Source organism: Raphanus sativus, chromosome 3 (assembly GCF_000801105.2).
Source record: "Raphanus sativus cultivar WK10039 chromosome 3, ASM80110v3, whole genome shotgun sequence".
NCBI lineage: Eukaryota > Viridiplantae > Streptophyta > Magnoliopsida > Brassicales > Brassicaceae > Raphanus > Raphanus sativus.
Window position 1 is genome coordinate 16,948,525 of NC_079513.1, and position 21,312 is coordinate 16,969,836.

General features: G+C 36.3%; 4 protein-coding genes and 1 non-coding gene across 10 annotated transcripts; 3 read left to right on the forward strand and 2 right to left on the reverse strand.

The window, feature by feature from the left end:
* Nucleotides 1–5,239: 5,239 nt before the first annotated feature.
* On the reverse strand, nt 5,240–9,863 carry LOC130509405 (uncharacterized). Of its 6 annotated transcripts, none has more exons than XM_057005318.1 (10): nt 9,591–9,863; nt 8,888–8,981; nt 8,693–8,777; nt 6,910–6,965; nt 6,609–6,699; nt 6,254–6,518; nt 6,075–6,165; nt 5,779–5,991; nt 5,621–5,680; nt 5,240–5,546 (listed from the first exon to the last, which is right to left on the reverse strand). In XM_057005318.1, exons 2-10 carry the CDS (start codon nt 8,972–8,974, stop codon nt 5,373–5,375), a joined length of 1,122 nt encoding a protein of 373 aa, XP_056861298.1. In that variant the 5' UTR covers nt 8,975–8,981; nt 9,591–9,863; the 3' UTR covers nt 5,240–5,372. The 6 variants fall into 6 exon arrangements, with proteins under 6 accessions (XP_056861298.1, XP_056861297.1, XP_056861302.1 ...); XM_057005317.1 differs by having other exon boundaries at nt 8,609–8,777; XM_057005322.1 differs by lacking the exon at nt 8,888–8,981 and having other exon boundaries at nt 9,633–9,863.
* On the forward strand, nt 6,781–6,860 carry TRNAL-UAG (transfer RNA leucine (anticodon UAG)). Its single transcript has one exon. It is a non-coding gene; the product is annotated as a tRNA-Leu (tRNA).
* Nucleotides 9,864–9,970: 107 nt separating the features above from the next.
* Nucleotides 9,971–12,067, reverse strand: LOC108844502 (uncharacterized). Its single transcript, XM_018617768.2, has 7 exons — nt 11,649–12,067; nt 11,317–11,413; nt 11,125–11,240; nt 10,681–10,725; nt 10,561–10,586; nt 10,334–10,469; nt 9,971–10,240 (listed from the first exon to the last, which is right to left on the reverse strand). The coding sequence occupies exons 1-7, from the start codon at nt 12,022–12,024 to the stop codon at nt 10,128–10,130; spliced, it is 909 nt and encodes a 302-aa protein (XP_018473270.2). The 5' UTR covers nt 12,025–12,067; the 3' UTR covers nt 9,971–10,127.
* A 1,115-nt stretch (nt 12,068–13,182) lies between these two features.
* On the forward strand, nt 13,183–14,062 carry LOC130509631 (small polypeptide DEVIL 16-like). Its single transcript, XM_057005787.1, has one exon. The coding sequence runs from the start codon at nt 13,294–13,296 to the stop codon at nt 13,453–13,455; it is 162 nt and encodes a 53-aa protein (XP_056861767.1). The 5' UTR covers nt 13,183–13,293; the 3' UTR covers nt 13,456–14,062.
* A 1,638-nt stretch (nt 14,063–15,700) lies between these two features.
* Nucleotides 15,701–20,928, forward strand: LOC130510038 (uncharacterized). Its single transcript, XM_057006377.1, has 2 exons — nt 15,701–17,178; nt 17,262–20,928. The coding sequence occupies exons 1-2, from the start codon at nt 15,701–15,703 to the stop codon at nt 20,926–20,928; spliced, it is 5,145 nt and encodes a 1,714-aa protein (XP_056862357.1).
* Nucleotides 20,929–21,312: the final 384 nt, after the last annotated feature.

Sequence of the window (21,312 nt, forward strand, 5' to 3'; positions counted from 1 at the left end):
TAGTAAAATAAAAAATCACCAAAACTTTTAATGTAAAGTGTAGCTTAATCTGTTCTAACCATAGTCATGTATCAAAAGTGCGACCCTGGTTTATGATTCATGCATCAGTTTGATATGCAGAAATGCTTGACTCTAGAATGTTGACTTTTCCTAGAGCTGTGTTGAATTGAATCTAAGAAGCACAAGTTCAAGTGACTTCTTGACTTGTCTACATGAAGTACTACGTACAGAACACTGCAACGATGTTGCTAAGTTTGATCAGCGTTATACTTGACACCAGTTGCTGTATATGCTGGACTGATTATAGAACCCTGAAATACTGTTGGTATGATCAGATGACAAATATAAACTCTGATTACAAAGCTGTATAATAAGGTAACTTAGCATTTACATGTGAGTTTTAACCGATCAAAAAGCATACAAGTATACGGGGACGAATGTAGTTCACAATATATAGATAAAGATGGTAAAACGGTTATTGTCTCCTGGGAGGTTACATAGATGGAGAAGTGTCAATATTGGAGGGTCCATAATAAGAGAGAAAGAGAGTATCATTGATTAGGGTTCATCCCCCTAAGAACTCACGAATATGTTTCCTTCTAAGTGAGTATGAGAACCTCATTGCTACACCATTCTCTTCCAAAATGTCTCTCTCAGATCCTCTGTAATGTTTGTGTTATGTGTGTGTTTTTGAGGTTGGATTGAGTCTGTCAAATTGACTAACAACGACTGCGCTATTGTGAAACTAAGCTGGATACTTCTGCTTATAATTTATTGCGAGCATGTGCAATTCTTATGATGTTATTGTTATCTATACTTCTCCCTTTTTCCTGGAAGATAGAATAAAATATCTTATTTTTATCACCAACTTACCTGGTTATAGAATAATACATTGTATGAAGTTTAGATTTATTAATTTAGAGAAATAAAAAAATTATCAGGATTAAATTGTATATAAAACATTATGAAAGGTATACAATTATAACTAGATTTTCCCTGTTTGTAAATAAGGATAACAAATTTCTATATGATGGGTTGGTTAGTAATACTGAACTCCAAACAAGAAAATTGTCATGTGTTAAGAAGATACTAGATTTTGACCCGCGCTTTCAAAGCGCGGGTTTATGTTTGGTGAAAATTTTATATAATCACATTTATATAATCCGTTTTGTATATGTATTTATATAATCCGTCTCATATATGTATTTTATATCCAGATTTATGTTCGGTAAAACTATATTATACATGTATTTTTAGGTTTTTAATTTTGAATTAGATATTTTAAATATAAATCAATATAACAGTTTTATAGTTTTGATCGGTGTTTTGAAATTCGATTGAGACCTGCGGTTGAACGGATTACCGGTTGATCAAAGATAAATTCAGTTCGGGTTTGAAAAAAAAAACAAAATTTAAAAATCCAATAAAAACTACTAAAATCGAAATCCAGTTACCGGTTGAACCTATAAACAATTTTTATTTTTTTATAAATAATTTTTGTTAGATAGTTGGGATTATATTTAGGAAAAAGCGGTTTAAAACCAAACCATTAAATAGTTTGAGAAAAACGATGCAGTTTCAAACATGTCCGGTTGGTGTTTGGTGAAAATTTTATATAATTATTTATATAATCCGTCTTGTATATGTATTTATATAATCCGTCTCATATATGTATTTTATATCCAGATTTATGTTCGGTAAAACTATATTATACATGTATTTTTAGGTTTTTAATTTTGAATTAGATATTTTAAATATAAATCAATATAACAGTTTTATAGTTTTGATCGGTGTTTTGAAATTCGATTGAGACCTGCGGTTGAACGGATTACCGGTTGATCAAAGATAAATTCAGTTCGGGTTTGAAAAAAAAACAAAATTTAAAAATCCAATAAAAACTACTAAAATCGAAATCCAGTTACCGGTTGAACCACTGGTTGAACCAATAAACAATTTTTATTTTTTATAAATAATTTTTGTTAGATAGTTGGGATTTTATTTAGGAAAAAACGGTTTAAAACCAAACCATTAAATAGTTTGAGAAAAATGATGCAGTTTCAAACATGTCCGGTTGGAAAAATATTAAAATGATGCAGTATCAAACACGGAATAATCACATACCAAAATTGAATTAGGAAACCGGTGGTTAATGACAAACCAAAAACAATTAAAAAGAAACCAATGCAAAATGTCCAAAATGTCATTAATGAATACAAAAGAAAGCCTCTTTAATAGGGGTAAACAAAGTAAAAATCCAAATGTGCTTGTACTTTAATAGTATAGATAATTTTTGTTAGATAGTTGGGATTATATTTAGGAAAAAGCGGTTTAAAACCAAACCATTAAATAGTTTGAGAAAAACGATGCAGTTTCAAACATGTCCGGTTGGTGTTTGGTGAAAATTTTATATAATTATTTATATAATCCGTCTTGTATATGTATTTATATAATCCGTCTCATATATGTATTTTATATCCAGATTTATGTTCGGTAAAACTATATTATACATGTATTTTTAGGTTTTTAATTTTGAATTAGATATTTTAAATATAAATCAATATAACAGTTTTATAGTTTTGATCGGTGTTTTGAAATTCGATTGAGACCTGCGGTTGAACGGATTACCGGTTGATCAAAGATAAATTCAGTTCGGGTTTGAAAAAAAACAAAATTTAAAAATCCAATAAAAACTACTAAAATCGAAATCCAGTTACCGGTTGAACCACTGGTTGAACCAATAAACAATTTTTATTTTTTATAAATAATTTTTGTTAGATAGTTGGGATTTTATTTAGGAAAAACCGGTTTAAAACCAAACCATTAAATAGTTTGAGAAAAATGATGCAGTTTCAAACATGTCCGGTTGGAAAAATATTAAAATGATGCAGTATCAAACACGGAATAATCACATACCAAAATTGAATTAGGAAACCGGTGGTTAATGACAAACCAAAAACAATTAAAAAAGAAACCAATGCAAAATGTCCAAAATGTCATTAATGAATACAAAAGAAAGCCTCTTTAATAAGGGTAAACAAAGTAAAAATCCAAATGTGCTTGTACTTTAATAGTATAGATACGTTAACTTAATAAAAATTTTCTTTTTCTTGTTACCTTTATTAACTTCATTTTTCTAGTTTACAAATTCATGATTAATTTTTTTTTGAGATTTGATTTTATGTTGAGCTGGACCAAACTATTCTTTCAATGAACATCATCACAAGTCACAAAACTCTTCATGGTTGTTCTGAGCACACGTGCACTGCCGGTAGTCTTTGGTTTGAACTTGCAAACTACCGACACTGTTATTATACTCGATAGTGATTGAAATTCGTAAATGGACCCGCATGCAGAAGTAAGAAGTGAGAGTCTTTGCTGCTAAATCCACCAGTGTTACATAAAGAAATGTTTGATTCATGAATGCTACTCATGATTCGACTCTCAAAAATAGAAACATGGATTCAGTTCTAATTGTAAAAAAAAAAATATTCACAAAAAGCTTTGTTTATCTGTTACATGGACACACTATGTTTAATACCATTTCATTTTTTTTTGAAAAAAGATTAATACCATTTCATGTAACTAATGTTTTGCTTTTGCATCATCATTTATACAAATCAACTAAATGGTAGTATGCGCCATACGAATACGATAAAAATAATAAATTAAAAAAAAATCAAAATAAAATATATACTTTTTTTTGGTAAAAAAAAAACTAAACTTTACAACTTAACAAATATACTTTCAAAAACAACAAGTAAATTATCTAAATTTTGAAAGCAATTTACAACTTAACAAAAAAGAACTAAACCTGAATTGACGGTTCCAGCCTTTGGGATCTTTAGCTAAAATATGGACCCATACTCATTACCAAAATGTTTCTGTCTGTATTTAGGTTTCTAAAACTACTGTATACTGAGAGTACTTTACGTTAAGGATGCTTGATTCAATAAATGATACTACTGTATTCTCCTACCCAAATAATAAAATAATAATACTAATATTCTTTTGTAGGGGAGGGGGATAACCAGGGCCGTACCTTCCATAAGGCTGATGAAGCAAGAGCTTCAGGCCACAAAAAAAAAAAAAAAACTTTCGAAGCCACATTTTCAAAATATTATTATCAATGAGTGGTTAGAAGAAATAGTTTTTGATTTCTTAATTAAAAAATTTTCTTTCATGTATTGTGATGTTTCTTAGACTTTTGAACGTTTACTTTTTTTTTTCACTTTGACATTGTATTTATCTTTTGTTTTTGGATAATTTTTTTGTTTCTATTTTTGTTATTTAATGTTTCAAGTAACTACTAAAATGCGATCTTTTATTTGTTGAAAACACTAAATATTATAGAGAAAGAATCAATTATTAGAAATATTCACTTAAATTTTTGATACAGAACTAAACAAATACTAGTATGTACTTTTAAAAAATATTAGATACAAAATATATGTTGATAAATAACATAGGCCACCATTTATAAATAAGCTTTAGGCCACTAAATATTCCGGGACGGCACTGGGGATAACATTAACAGTACCGAACACACAAATAAAAAATCGAAAATAATTACAATCCACCATGTATTTAGAATCATAACGAAATTTCCAAAAAAACATATTTATGTAAACTTATCTGGAAATGAACCAATCATTTATGTAAACTTATCTGAAGATGAACCAAGAACACCGCATTTATGTAAACGTATATGCAAATGATGAGAACTTTCTATTTTAGCCAACATGTTTTCTTGTTTCCAATTTGTAAAAGCAGAGTTTCCAATAATGGTAGACATCGATTACTTTCAAGAAACCATGAATGAATAGGACAGAGAATGAATACAGAGGAAATGGACAAGAATGATATGTTCCATATGTTAGACTCCCGGAGAAGAAGCACAACAAACTCGTGGAGAGGGAAAGAGAAGAAGAAAAATGCAGAGGAAGTCTCCATTGACTAGTGACATAACAGGGGAGTGAAAAGACTCACCTCTATCAGAGTTTTCGCTCTTGAAGTGTTTCTTTTCAAAGTAGGATGGTCTTTTGTATTTCTGCTGATGTTGTAGAAAGTCTTAGACACCATGAATCTTCCCTGGGTCTTGATTGAAATGAAGGTCAGGATTGAATCTTCACGTTGAATCACTATGAGATATAGAACTGAGATTCACGTCTTTTTATCTTGTAATTGTTTTCTTTTTATATATCAATTAGAAGTGTTTCCTAGACTTCCCATCTTCAAACTCTATCAGAAAGCTTTTTCATTCTCGGTTTCATATAACAACTTGCAGATGATGCAAATAAAACTGATACCCTAAAGAGAACATAAACAAGGCCAATACAGTTCAAATGATTTGGTATCGATCTTAATAACTAGACTCAACTCCACTTTTTCTTCTTCTTCTTCTTCCTTGAAGTACTTGAGCTTCTTGAGGAGCTATGAACGTCACACAATGGCTTGGACTTGGAGTGGAGCGAAGCAAGTTCTCTTACCCTATGTAGTATATCCTTAGGGATAGTACGACCCGCTGACCACCGTCGTTTTTCTTCACCCTGAGTATTCTCACAAAACGGAGAGGATTTCTCAAAACATTATTAACCAAAGGATAAGAAAAGAAAAGACAAACCTCTTCATCACCATTATGCCTGTATCTGTGACTTGCTTTCAGTAGATTACGCCATTTGTCCTGCATAATATAGGTTTTTGAGGAGAGGAAAAGCTGAGACACCAAGCACCAGTACTACTATAAAATAAAAAGAATGGTTAAATGGTGAAAAAGGATACTCTGATATCGACAGGCGTGCGGTGCGATGCAGAATGAAAGAAGGAGTTCTTTATATCAGTCCATTTGCCAAGACCAAAGTGAGAGATACCATCAAGCAACTTCACCACTTCATCAATAGTCCACATCCTCTGATGCTTTCTCCTGTCACCTCTGCTCTTGGATTTGATTGTTACTGATAAATCATCTTCGCTCTCAGATGATAATGTATTCTCCTGCAAATAATATCAGGTTTTAACATTCGATTTAACAAAATAAGGTGGAAACACTCCGATAGTCTTAGAGAGTAATGCAAAACCGTTGTATGATGAATGTAATTCTCCAGAGGTTCTTTTCGAGGCCTGAAGTCATAGGACACACAAGACTTTGCTTCACTGAAAGAATCTAATCTGCAAACATTGCAAAAAGAGAGCTTTCACTAGTAAATCTGATGTATGTGGGATTTATATAAATGGAATAAGACAAGAAGACTTTTACCTACTATAACGGGTGTTGAGCAAGTTCTTGTTTCGACTCCTGCCTCGTCCAACCCAAGAGCCTAGTAGAGTGGACAGTGGTTTCCTGTCATCTTCTGACTCATAAGAAGAACAGTGCATCTCGTTTGAGTTTCTTGTAGCAAAACCATCTTTAACATTTCCACTGGATTCAGTGCTTCTATTAGGAGAATAAGTTTCTGAGCTGAAGTTCATAAGACCATAAGGTTCACCATCTAATTCAGATGACTCCTTTTTGACTTGTTTTTCTGCAAGTAAAGTTATAGAATGGATTGTAGTGTGTAAACCAAGTACTGCTCAGACATGCACTAAGATGATAGAATCACATGAGTTTTTACCTGGAAGGGAATGATTAGCAGTAGAAGAAGGATGGTGTGATGCGTAGATGTGTTCCACTTCCTCAACTTCATCCAGAAAACCATCAAGAATCTACAATATGAGTATAGGAGCAATAAGAAGTTCATTTTCATAAATGAGGAATTAAAAGAGCCTAAAGAGATGAGACAATATGACAGTTTGGCCGAGTGGTCTAAGGCGCCAGATTTAGGCTCTGGTCCGAAAGGGCGTGGGTTCAAATCCCACAGCTGTCAACGTTTTTATTTTTTCTATCAAAAAAAAATTAAAGAGAAGTAGACATACTTCTGGCTTTAAACCTGCTTCCCGATCTTGCTTGCTCCAAGGATCTAGTCCACCACCTTACAGACAAAATGAAAGATAATCCTATCATTAACCAAGCCATAAGGAGCATCAAAGCATTTTAAATTTGACAGTTACCATAAGGGAAAATTCCTTAAAAAATACATAGACTGAATTTCTTTTGCTGAAAAAATACACGAACTTTTTTGACTTCCCAAAAAATACACAAACTAATTTTGATTGTCTATAAAATACACAAACTTTTGAATTTTGAAGGTTTCACATCTCGATTTTAACGGTGTAAACAGTGACTAACAGAATAGTAAGACGCCGTTAGACGCCGTTAACTCTGATTAAAAAGTTCATGTATTTTATGGACAACCAAAATTAGTTCGTGTATTTTTCGGGAAGCCTAAAAAGTTCGTGTATTTTTTCAGCAAAGGAAATTTAGTATGTGTATTTTTAAAGAATTTTCAAATGGAGTTTGGATATTTCATATACTATTCAGAGGCCGAATATCTGGACCCAATACATATCCAAAATTTTATATTTGTAAACTTTCGGTTTGGTTTTGGACCAGATATTTTCGATCTGAAAAATCCAGATCCGGAAAAAAACGGCCCAAACCCGACCCAAAGACCTGAAAAAAAACACATTCTCTATCACATGATACATGTCTGAAATTTTATATTTGTAAACTTTCGGTTTGATTTTGGACCGAATATTTCCGGGTCAGTTCTGATTCAAGTTTTTGAATCCGGCTAGACATTTTAGCCGGATTCAAAAACTTGAATCGGAACTGACCCAAAAATATTCTGTCCAAAACCAAACCAAAAGTTTACAAATATTTGTTGAGTCCAATTTAGTCAAAATCTATCATATATATCTAAAAATTCACAACAACTCTAAATTTTACATTGAAAGTTTCATATTAATTAAAAATATTTCTGTTACAAAAACAAAACTAAAAATATTGCAAAAATAATAACAAATTGTTAGCAGAAAGATCTTGTCGGATTGAATCTATTCGTGTCGATTTTATTAGGCTCAGGTCTATTCGGATCAGTTCTTTTTGGTTTCAATTCTTTCAAGTAGAAGAGTTTTGGACCCAACAAATATTTGTAAACTTTCGGTTTGGTTTTGGACTGAATATTTTTGGGTCAGTTCCAATCCAAGTTTTTGAATCCGGCTAAAATGTCAAGATTAGGTCTAGATATTTTAGCCGGATTCAAAAACTTGGATCGAAATTGATCCGAAAATATTCGGTCCAAAACCAAACCGAAAGTTTACAATATAAAATTTTGGATCTGTATTGGGTCCAAATATTTAGCATCTGAATAGGATATGAAATATCCAAACTCCATTTGAAAATTCCTTAAAAATACACATACTAAATTTCCTTTGCTGAAAAAATACACGAACTTTTTAGGCTTCCCGAAAAATACACGAACTAATTTTGGTTGTCCATAAAATACATGAACTTTTTATTCAGAGTTAACGGCGTCTAACAGCGTCTTACTATTCTGTTAGTCACTGTTTACACCGTTAAAATCGAGGTGTGAAACCTTCAAAATTCAAAAGTTCGTGTATTTTATTGACAATCAAAATTAGTTTGTGTATTTTTTGGGAAGCCAAAAAAGTTCGTGTATTTTTTCAGCAAAAGAAATTCAGTCTGTGTATTTTTAAGGAATTTTCCCGTTACCATAAACATCTGGGAGAAAGCTAAAGTCAGTTAGTCCAAGTGAAAACTCATCCATCTTAGAGTTTATTCCCATATTCTCCATACCAAGGCCTAAGAAACTGTCCACGAAGATATTGTCATGTTTAAGTTCCATTTTCTCCTTAACTGAATGGCAAAGATTCTCATCAACCTATCAAGAAAAGAGATGTGTGTTGAGAAATAAAGAAAAAGATGGATTAAAAAGTTACAAAGATACATTCATTCAAATGCACAAGTCAATAAAAAAAAACATGTTTTTACACTGTCACAACACTTGAATCCAGGAAAAGTTTGAGGAGAATCAGGTATCCCGTCCATCCTAAAAGGCACTATTCCAGTGCAGTCCATGTTGTTTCTTACATTACAAGTAGGCCACAATAATCGCACATAGTAACATGAGAAACCACAAAGCTAGAATTTTTCCCAATCCATATAATACTAAAGTATTAAACAAATACACAACAAGAAACATGTTCTCTCAAAAACAAAATAAAAACATTACTTTTGATTGACAAAATATAATGGACAGATTTTAATAGACAGATAACTGAGTCGGATTGACTAACAAAAAGAAAAAAAAAAAAACTTTGAGCAGCTACAAATTGTTTATTACAGTCACCAACAAATCTAACGCAATGGAAAGAAAAAAAAAGAGAAGAAATTACATAGAAAGTGGGCCACAGAGACATACACTATAGTATAGTATAGTATAGCCCACAATACTAGAAAGAAAAAAAAACATTTTCCTGGAAAATAATAAAAAACAGGAAAAATCTCAGCTTTAGTTTTTTTTTTCTTATAGTAATCAAATCTCAGCTTTAGTTTTTTTTTCTCAGCTTTAGTTATCATCCAATAGTAAAAACAAAGGAAAAATCTAACTCAACTCATAATCCGATTATTAAGATACATTGCGATCTAACTAGTTTAAGTATAACTGTATAAGAGAGATCATTCAACAGAGAACCTTAAGAGAGACAACGAGAGGAGAGAAGAGAGGAACACTGACGGACGGAGATGATGAACTGCGACTCTTGCTGTTGGAACTGAGATGAGTGTTGTGCGGATTCCAAGAGCTTTATTTAATGAGTTCGAAATCCAAAGTGACGTAAGTCGTCATATAACGTGCGTTTCAAGTCCGCTACGACGACAGATGTTCCTCATGAACGTTTCACTGTTTTATTATCTGACTCGGTTAACGGAAAAGTTGCGGATTCCTTTTAACGCCGTTAATGACGCCGACTTTAACCCCTGTTCTACTAGTGAACATAAACATGGGCTATACATACAAGGCCCACTATTCACAAGTGTACGCTATAAAGTCAAAATAAATAAAAATACTCGTCGTTTCAAGAAACCAAAATGATCTGCCTATTCCTTGCCGTTTTAGTTTTACAGAAACAAACTCTTTGCTGTTTTGGGTCTTACAGAAAAACACTCCCTGCTGTTTCATGATTAGCTAAACAAAGTTGCAAAGAGCAAACGAGAGTGAAAGACTCCTAATTTAGGATTGGTCTTGGACTTGAGGAGGAGGATGAGGATCTCCACCAGAAATCAAACCTCTGATCTTGACATCATAGTATACTTCTTCCACTCTTCTTAGGTCATATTTCATACCTGTCAATACGAAGAAAAAAACATTATGTTCATCACCATCTCACACTTAGCCCATGTATATGTATACACAACTTGGGAAAGAGAGTGACTTACTGTCGAATTTCTTGCGAAGGAAATCGTTCCTGAGATTGAGCATGCGAAAGGCAGCATGAAGATCCGTCAAGAAGTTCATCACCTTTCTTGGACAGTCATAGTCACCTGCTGTTACTCTGTTCACCACGTACCTAGGCTGCTCCCATCATAATTTACCATTTGCATAAATATTTTGACTTTTGTTAGAACTGAGATGATGCTTAAAGGGACAGAAAATAATCATATACCAAATCGTTTGACATGAAGCATATTCCTGCAAAGTATTTTAAGAATGAAAAAAAAAAGGGTGAATATCAGAATATATATTGGACTCCAGACCAATCACAAGTTCTTTCTTAGTAACATACCAGTCAGATAATCTTCCGTCTCCAGTCCAAACTCCAAACTGTTCACTGCAATACGAAATGTAATTATAAAAAGAAAAAGTGATTTGCCTAACACTTGTTTTTCTCATTTTTCATCAAGAGAGGAACGTAGTTTAGGAAGGTTTCTAATCCAGATTTGCAGTATACCAACACTTGGGTGAAAAATGCCCTATCTTATACCAACAGAGACAGATCAGGAAGAAGAGGACCGTAGCAGTAACATACTTTTAAGTTTGATTGATTCATGTGAGGATTTCAATTGGGTGGTCTACTGATACAACAGCTGCTATCTATTATCTTAACAGGGTATATATATGTCTTATCCAGTAGTCTAATTCATCCATAGTTTCTACTCTTGAGAGATGTCGCAAGAGTCAGGTTATATTCTCGTGTATACAAGTAAAATGGAGATAAAGAGAGACATACACCCAAGTTTTGCTTCAGCTTCGGTATGCACAAGGAGACTTCCAGTTTCTAGCCAGTGCATGAAAGCGAGCTGGGAGACCACTGCCTGTGTCTCACTCCTCCAGTCCCCATGGTACCTAAAAAATCACAACAAACAAAAGTCTTACCACATGATAACAAAAGTCTACCACATGGTGTAGCTATTAGATCTACCTATAGTACTGTCCAGGACATTTCTGAAGGATCTCAGCAAGCCGACCGTAGAACTTCCTCAAATCATCCATCTTTTCCTTAGCTTTCTCGATAATCTCTGCTCCATCAACAGAACAAGCAACGTCATTAGTGACAATCTTTGACAACAGAATGTCAATGTGTGACTAAAGTTTCAATCTTTCTTTAAGGAACAAGTACACAGACAAAAGCCCAGAACAACAAGTGACTCCAAGATTCAATTTTTTTTTCTCAACTCGTGTCTGGACACAAGTCCAGAACAACCATTGACTCCTAGCCAATAACAGTACAGAAGAAGGAGCGAAATCATTTACCGGGAATGGGTCGAGACTGATGAACGAGGAGGAGGTTAGCTTGAATGAGCCTGGTGGCGGACTCAATCTCCATAACCACAGCACGAATCTGCTCTCTCAAAGCTGCTGACTCTTCGAGCTGACCACGGAAGCTCTCGAACTGCTTCTCCAGCAAATGAACCTGGTCATCTCCTGCCGCCATAGGAGCGTACAAAGAAGAAGAAGAAGAGGAGGAGAAAGGAGTCAGTGCGTTTCTACGGCGGAGAGGAGTGGAACGATGAGAACCAGCGTTGACGGAGTAGAGAGGGAGAAAATGGAGAAGGGAAGAGGAGATGGGGTTAGGGTTTATCAGACGAGACGCTGTCAAGTGAAGGCTTCGATACGCTGAGTTCATCATTATGTTAACTTGCGCCGCTTCCTTTTTTTTCTTCTCTTTAATGAGAATGAACCGGCGCAAATTAATCATTCCACCGGTTTAACTTTCAATTTTTACTATTACTTAAACTTTTGGATATTTGTGGCTTAATGGGTGTTTTCTTTTATTGGGTTTTAAGCCCATCAACAGGCCCATCATGATAATCGAACATTTGGACCCTGGGGTCTGAAACGACACAAGTTTCCATGGCAGCAGGCACGAAAGAGAGAGAGAGTTTACTAGTAATAAATTGCAGGAAAAGCGTGTAAAAGGTAATGTCGTACGAACCCTAATAAATTGCAATGAAGTCGACAGTTCTAACAGATGGTAGGGTTCGGCATACACGAACGACCACTCACGTTCAGGTGCATGCCAATGCGGCAATAGCCTCAAACATTAAGTAGCTCAAATCTTTTTTTTCTTTTTTTTTTTGAAAAAGTAGCTCAAATCTTGATTTTACATTAAGATGTCGACCCAAATAAAAACAAGATATTACATTTAAATTTTCAACTATGCATCACTATGCTTTGTTTCTTTCCCGTACGACATAACATAACAGTGTAACTCTTTTTTCTCAACAGTGTCCATGTTTTCCTTCTCTTCATTGTCATACATGGTTTGCTTTGTATATAGTAAATCTATTTTATGAGTGTAACCTATTTTATGAGTTTGGTTTGTTAAACAGTGTAACTACTTTATGATTTTTCAGAAATATTTTAATTTGGTAAAAACTAAACGTTCAACTTTTCTTTAAAAAAAACTTTGCTTTTAATTCACCTTTTGTATCAAAATGCTAATCTCGTATAAATGTCAACTACTTTCAAGTGAGTAAACATTCAAATAATCATTTGCAATCAACCTCAAAAAGAATGATAATCATTATATTTGTGTTTGGTTTAAGTCTCTTTGGTTTTATTCCTTGATTAAATAGAACAGAAACTTTGCACAATTATAAGTTTTCAATATTTTCGAGTCAAAGTATACAATTTTAAATAGTTCTTTAATATCATGCAAACATAAACAAAAAGTAAATATTCACCGCCTATGGTTTGGTTCGGACACTTGGTAAAAAACATGCTTTTGAGTTTTTCACTATGCTTGTCCCCTCCACTTGACATTGTTGACAGCTATATACTAAACTCTCCATCTTTGTCTCTCTTCTACTCAATCAGAGCACATATGCAGAAATCTTCTTGCGATTCTTTTTTGTTCTTTAAGCTTAGTTGTATGCACTAAGAGAAGAAACAATCAATGGCACCAGAGGAGAATAGCACCTGTGAGCCTTGCCAAACGTTCGGGCAAAAGTGCAGTCATGTCGTGAAGAAACAAAGAACCAAGTTTTATATTCTTCGCCGTTGCATCGCTATGTTAGTCTGCTGGCGTGACAACAACCACGACCCAAACGACTCTTGATTGTTGTTTTCGGATAAATTGTTTTCATTTTCTAATTAATTAGCATTATTCTGCTTTTATTATATTTTCCGCTCAAAAGACATGTAATTTAGTAGATTCTTGTACGTACTTATTGTGTCATTATCTGAATTCAAAATCCACATAATGCATGCGAACGTTTTTTTTTGGTTATCTTAGGCCCTCATCTTCATATTTCTAAAATGATATATACATATATCTATCTGTGTAACCTGGAAAGGTTAAACCGTGTGTTTGTTTTGTTAGTTCCAGTGGCCAATGGGTAGCTTTTGCATACGTTTCGCGTGCAACTTCTTTTTTGGATTTAAGCAAAAAAAAACTTCTTTTGGGTTAAAACATATTTTTGGTTGCAACTTCATATAATATTATGTTTAAAATTAGTGATATGTGTTCCAGATTTTTAATAACAAGAATTGTTGTTTAACCATTTCAATTTAATTTAAGAGTTCTTTGCAAATTTATTATTTTGAGGTTTTTCTGCAAAATTTTCCATCATAATCTACAGTTGGACAAAAACCAGTGACGTGTTTTCTGCCAAAGCAATCAGCCTGAAGCCATCAAGTACCGGAAATAGAGGAAACGTGGAAAAATTCTCGCTTTTTGTGTTTTTAGTCTTTTATTTTGTTTAATTTTTTGGCCTTTTTTGCTCTTTTTATTTTTCTTTTCTTCATTTTTGTTAATTTAAAGCCAAGGATTAATTAAATGTTTGTATGTTAAATCACTGAATAAGAATAAAAATAGAAGCTATCATATATTCTAAAGATAGAAAAATTCTCTGCTTCAGAATATAAAACTCATCAAAGTCATCATATACTCATGCACAGACCCCGTCTCTTCTGCGAGTGATGTTCTTGTCCTTTCTTCATTCTCTAGCTTGATATGCAAATGACTTTTCCTTCAATATATAAGAAAATTATGTATAAATTCGTCTGTTCATTTGCTTATATTTTCTGAATTACTATATACTATTGTTTATTGTCAGTAATATAATAAATCGGGTTGATACTAAAATTTCTGCTATATTAAATAAGGGGACCATGTAAAACCGTAAGACGAGTAAATACTATGGTTATTTATCTTTTTTTTTTTTTATGGTTATTTATCTTGAAGTTAAAGGATGGGAAAACGCATGAATGAGATCCAAAAGTCATACTAACTTGGACATTAAGAGTCAATCAATCACCATCTACAATCCACGCATATACAGATTAATCAGTTCAGTATGTTGACACACAAAAATGCAAACTAATTAAGGGATCAATCCAACCAACCAACAACTCTGCATTTGCCTTCTTCAGCAAAAAAAAAAGAAAGAAGATAATAGTTATATTACTCTATAACTAAGGTTCAGATTTAAATTATGTCAATGACTATACTTTCTACACGCTTTACAAATCTATATAAAGGTAACCTAAGTGATGCTGACTAAAGTTCAAAAAAAAAAAAAAGTGATGCTGACTTTCCAAAAACAAAAGCATGCTAAGTGATTATATTACTCTACTAATGATGGTGAGAGATTATTTTTGGAGGACTATTATTCCACACGCTTACAAATCATTTAGTGCGGCTGCAAACTCTGAATATATACAGAAAATTTCCAACCATAGAATCGAAAGAGATATGATGGAGTAAAAACATTGACTGACGCAATGAAGAAATGAAGTTGGCGAGAACAGGGATAGGAAATAATTATGAAAAGAAGTTCAGTACGACCTACACGAGCCCACGTGATCTTGGTCAAATTCATTCTAAGATTTTTGACTAGTCGGTGAGAGATGTCATGTAGAAAAAAAAAAGGAAAAGAAATATTAAAAGTGTGGATCTTAAAACTATTTTGATTAACGAGTGGAGAATATTTATATATATATAATTAGGATAAGAATCTCTCTAAAACCAACAATGAAATGAGATCAACGAATCCCCTATTCTTTTAGTCTCTTTCAGTTGTTTGAATAACTCATCATCTCTTCAGATATATCACGTCCTCACGGGTTATGTTGAGATCATACATAAGAAATTTAGGTTATTTATTAATCAGGTTTAAGTTGGAAACCCAGGAAAGTTCTAAATTAACATGATGGTATGGAAAGATCAACGACTCAACGAAAGCCACGCGCTCGGACACGCGCCATCTCAGGCGATTTAGGCGATTAGGTTTCTTTCTCTTCTCGCCGCCGGTGTTGTGCCTCACGCACAGTGCTGAGAACTCTCCCCCCCTCCGGTCTTCATGGCGTCGACATCTCTGCTTCCTTGCGTTCCTCCCTGGCCTCCGGATCTATGTGTTGTTCATCGGGATCCTCCCGCCCCAGATCCTGGTTTTTCGTCTTCGTCTCTGTTCTTCTCTCACCCGGATGTGCGTCCGGTCTGTGAAGTCAGTCCTCGTCTCGAGGTTGCTCCGGTGACTCTAGCTACGGCCCATCCTCCTTCGCCTTCCTCGGCATTATGGGTATCTAAACTTCAGTCTTCACCGCATAATCTCAAGAAAATGGCTTCTCCGACCTTCTCAGCGGATGGTACTCCGATTGTGAAAGCTCCGGAATCTGTTCTACTTCGCTCAGCTCAAATCTGGAAAGACCATATCGTAGCTCAATTTCACGGCGAGCCACCGTCCCCGGCAAAGGTTTTCAACGATTTAAACCCTATTTGGGGGAAAAATGGAAGAATCAAGGTCAAGCAACACTCTAAAGGAGTCTACATGATTTACATTCCCTGTGAGCTTACAAGGAGATGGGTTCTTGATGTTGCTTTTTGGCATTCTGGTAATTGCTCCTTCACGGTTCTACAGTGGAAGCCGAACCTTGTTCTTACAAAAATGAAACTAGAATTTGCTCCGGTTTGGATCCTGTTCAAGAACATACCTCCAGAGTTGTGGTCTTTTGAAGGTTTTAGCTCTTTTGCTTCTGGTGTGGGTTTTCCAGTACAGTCAGAGTTCCCTCAGCTAAAGCCATATTCAAATGGAGTCATCAAATTGAAGGTTGTCATCAAGTTGGAAGGGAAAAAATCCAGATGTGTTAAAGTTGTTGATAAGCTTGGGAACTCGGTCACTATTCAGGTTGACTACTTGAAGCTTCCCCCAAAATGTGGGATTTGTTCAGAGTTTGGTCATTTGGCTTTGCGCTGTCCCAATCCAGCTCAAAGATCGTCGGTACCAAGAGTCGAGGAGGCGGCTCCTAAGTCGGTTCTAGAGGTTTCATCTTCGGGTTCCAAGCTGTCGCCAAAAGCGAATCTTCAGCGATCTCCTCGAGCTTCTCACTCAGCTTCTTCTCAGGGTGGCATCTTAAGGCGTTCGGTTAGTTTGCCGGGTTCTCCGGTGGGTTCTCAGAAGTCTGCTACCTTGAATGATCCAAATGGATGGATTCTTGTGAATACGAAGTCTTCAAGTGCTCGGTCGTCGGAGAAAAATCCTTCTTCTATTCCTACTAAGGCAAATCGTCTTTCTTCTGGTCGGCTAGATTCTGAAGAAGAACTGATTAGTGCAGCTCAGAAAATTATAAGAATTCGCCTTGCTGAAGAAGGATTTGACCTACCTCCGTTTTCCTCTGTTGCTGATAGGAAGAGATATCGGAAGCTCCAACGTCAAACCTATAGGAGCTTGTGTGAGGAGGATAGTGGAGACCCATCTTCAGGTTCTCAGCCTTCTGTTAATAATCTCAGTGGTCAGAAAGATTTTTTGGCTTTTGGTTCTCTTGAGGCTGTGCTCCCCAGGCAAGTCTCAACCTTTTTGGAAGCCTAGCGCTTCGCAGCCCACCTTTTTGTCCTTCCATGAAGTGTTTTTCTTGGAACGTTAGGGGCCTTAACGGCAGAAATCGGAGATTTGAAGTTCAAAGGTGGATTAACACCAGCCGACCTATGATTGGCGGCCTTTTGGAAACTCATGTGAAACAGGAAAATCTTTCTTCTATCATTTCTAGTTCTTTTCCAGGTTGGTCATTCGACTCGAACCATTGCTCGGAGGCGGAAAATGGTCGTATTGTGGTGATTTGGAATCCCATACTTTCTGTTATGGTTTATCTAAAGACACCACAAATAATGGTGTGTGGTGTGTTCAATCCGGCTTCGCAAATTGCTTTTACTGTGGGGTTTGTCTATGCGTTTAATGAACGAAGTGATCGGATTGCGCTCTGGAACTCTATTCGGCAGCTCTCTCTTTCTTCTATTTTGAGGAATTCTCCTTGGATTATCATGGGTGATTTCAACCAAGTGCTGGATATTTCTGAAATCTATTCTCTTTATCAGGTTGATTTTTCCATAGGAGGGATGGATGACTTCCGAGAATGCTTGGATGATAGTGATCTATACGACCTCTCCTATCAAGGCTGCTTTCACACATGGACCAACAGTAGCTCGGATAACCCCAAATCTAGGAAGCTGGACCGAGCTCTAATTAATGAGGCCTTCCAAGACAAGTTTCCCAATGCTGGTGCAATTTTTGACTCCCCGGGAGGCTCAGATCATTCTCCTTGTTTGGTTACGGTTGCTCAGGACACACACTTTCGAAGATCTCGGTTCATGTTTTTCTCCTTCTTCTCTTACCACTCGGATTACTCGCGACTCTTGAGCGATGCTTGGTCATCCAATGGCCTGTTTGGCTCTCCAATGGCCACGCTCTATCAGAAGTTGAGAGCAGCTAAGTCTCTTTGCAAGTCTTTAAATCGATCCGCTTTCAGTGATATTGAGAAGAGAACTAAGGAGACCTTTGAGAAGCTTCAGAACATCCAGCTTCAGTTACTTTCGAATCCGACACCGGCTCTTTTTATTGAGGAACGACAGGCTCGTGATTCTTGGTTGGTTTTTGCTGCAGCAGAGCAAAGTTTTTTCAGGCTTAAGTCTAGAGTTCGTTGGACTAGTAAGGGAGACCTTAACACAGGTTTTTACCATAAATGTGTTAAGGCAAATTTGTCAAAGAACATTTTGCACTTCCTTACTGATGCCAATAATACTCGTGTGTTTGATTTGAACGTGATGAAGAATATGGCGGTTCAGTTCTACTCAAGGCTTCAGGGTCATTCAAATGTTGCTGTTACTCCCTATTCAGTTGATCAGATTAAGTCTATTCATCCCTTCAGATGTAGTGATCATCATGTAGTTCTTCTTTCAGCTATTCCTTCAGATGCAGATATAAAGAATACTTTATTTGCGTTGCCTAAGGATAAGGCTCCGGGCCCCGACGGGTTTTCGGCTGAGTTTTTCACTTCATCTTGGGATCTGGTGGGAGAGGATTTTATTAAGGCTGTAAAGCAATTTTTCCTGGATCCAAGCATGAGTAGGCAAACAAATGCCACAGTTATTTCGTTGATTCCCAAAACACCTGGTGCATCTTCTCTCTCGGATTTTAGACCAATTTCCCTTTGCAATACGGTGTACAAGGTTATTGCGAAGCTACTGGCTGCGAGGCTTAAGCTTATTACACCAAAGGCTGTTCAACGGAATCAAGTGGGTTTCGTCAAGGGTCGCCAATTATGCGAGAATGTCTTTCTTGCTTCGGAGTTGGTTGCAGATTTTCACAAGGATGGAGCTACTAATAGGGGTTGTCTCCAAGTAGATATAACCAAAGCCTATGACAGCATTGAATGGGAGTTCGTTCTTAATATTCTTCAGGCTTTTGACCTTCCGGCGGTCTTCATCTCGTGGATAAGAGAATGCATAACTACTCCGCATTATTCGGTCTCGCTCAACGGAGAGTTGGCAGGTTTCTTTCCCGGGAAAAAAGGCCTTCGCCAAGGTGATCCAATATCTTCTTCCCTCTTTGTTATGGCTATGGACATCCTCTCGAAAGATCTGGATACAGCAGCCAGAGAAGGAGGTTTTGGTATCCATCCTCAGTGTTCTAATCCTTTGATTACTCATTTGAGTTTTGCCGACGATCTCCTTATTTTCTTTGATGGGTCATCTGATTCTCTTCGTGGAATTTTATATGTCCTTCGGGACTTCCAAAGAAGGTCCGGCCTGGCCCTGAATCTCAGGAAGACGTGTGTGTTTGTTGATGGAAATAACAATCACTTGGCTTCAGATTTGGCTATGGAGTTTGGATTAGTTCAGGGAGCTCTGCCGGTGAAATATCTAGGAGTTCCGCTTCTGCCTCACAAAATGCGGAGTGAAGACTATCAGCCATTGATTGATAAAGTTAAGGCTCGGGTGAATACTTGGACTGCAAAACGACTCTCCTTCGCCGGAAGACTTCAGTTGATTCAATCTGTAATCTACAGCATGATTAACTTTTGGTCATCTATCTTCCCTCTTCCTAAGGAGTGTTTGGAAGCTTTAGAGCAAATTTGTAATGCTTTTCTTTGGACGGGAGCTTCAGGTTCGGCGAGAGGGGCAAAGGTTTCCTGGGAGGTTGTCTGTTCCCCGAAACAGTGCGGGGGTTTGGGCCTTAAACGACTTCTGGGTCTTAATGAGGTATATGGAGTGAAGTTAATTTGGCTCATTTTTGCTGGAACAGATTCCTTGTGGGTTGCCTGGATTAGGAATCATGTTATAGCGGAGAGACTGTTTTGGATAGCTGATTTTTCAAGTGTGGGCAGCTGGATATGGCGCCGGTTAATGAAGTTAAGATTCTTGGCGAAGCCCCGGCTTCTTTGTCATGTTAACTCGGGAACAACTGCGTCTTTTTGGCATGATAATTGGACGGAGTTAGGGTCTCTTATTGACATTATCGGTCCTCTCGGACCGTTGCTATCTGGTATTCCAATTGAGAGCTCGGTGGCGGAGGCTGTTACTACAGGAGCGTGGAGATCGTCTCGTAGTCGTAACCCTGTTTTGCTGCACCTTCGTCAGTCATTACCAGCTCAAATTCCCGACGTTACCTCTTTCGATGATGACTATTACTTATGGAGGAACGCGGTTGATGACCCTCCATCCTCCTTTTCAGCTTCCAAAGTCTGGCTTTCTATTAATCCACTCCCACCTTTGGTTTCTTGGTACAAGGCTATCTGGTTTCCTCAAAAAATTCCGAAGCATTCTTTCATTGCCTGGCTTGTTTTGAAGAATAGAATGTTAACCCGAGATAGGATGAGATCTTGGGGTTTGGTGGTTCCCGCAGAGTGCCTTCTTTGTGGTCATGCAGCAGAGACGGTGGAGCATCTGTTTTTTGATTGTCAGTTCTCGGTTTCGGTCTGGAATTATTTGATGTCGAGGTGTAGAATGATCTACCCCTCGTCTCTGCATCAGATAATCACTTGGTTGATTGATATTCCAGTAAGGAAGAAGATCAGAGTTATCCTCAAGCTATTGTTTCAGGCTTTGGTTTACTTCTTATGGAAGGAACGGAACTCTCGCCTGCACTCGGGAGCCCGTAAGCCGGTTGTTCAAATTGCAAAAGAAGTACAGCTTCAGATTAGAGCAAAGCTTCTGAGTCTTGATAGGGACGCAGCATCAAATTCCCGCACCACTCAGCCTGCCCGCCATCCATCGCAGTCCTACCTCTCTACTTGGTTTGATAGATTTCAACATTGAAAGATCATTGTTTCACATGAGTTTTTCTTTTATATTCTCTCCGACTTCTCTGTCAAATGATGTAAACATTCCCTTTGGGCTTTTTCTAAATGGTATCGGAATTTTTAGAGTAAAAAAAAAAAAAAAAAAAACATGATGGTATGGAGACATGGAGTTTTGTGTAAGACGGTTTTACTTATACTACACTAATTGTCGAATGTAATGGACTTTGGATGCCTTTTTGGGATTTAATTATATAAAATACAACTTAAGAAAAAAAAACAATTGTCGAATGTATCTCCAGCAAAACACACACACTTTTAAGGATAATGTTGAGAATGTGAAGTTACAGGTGTAACTTACACTCGGTATAGTCTGGACAATGAAGTTTTTAACTTCTATAAA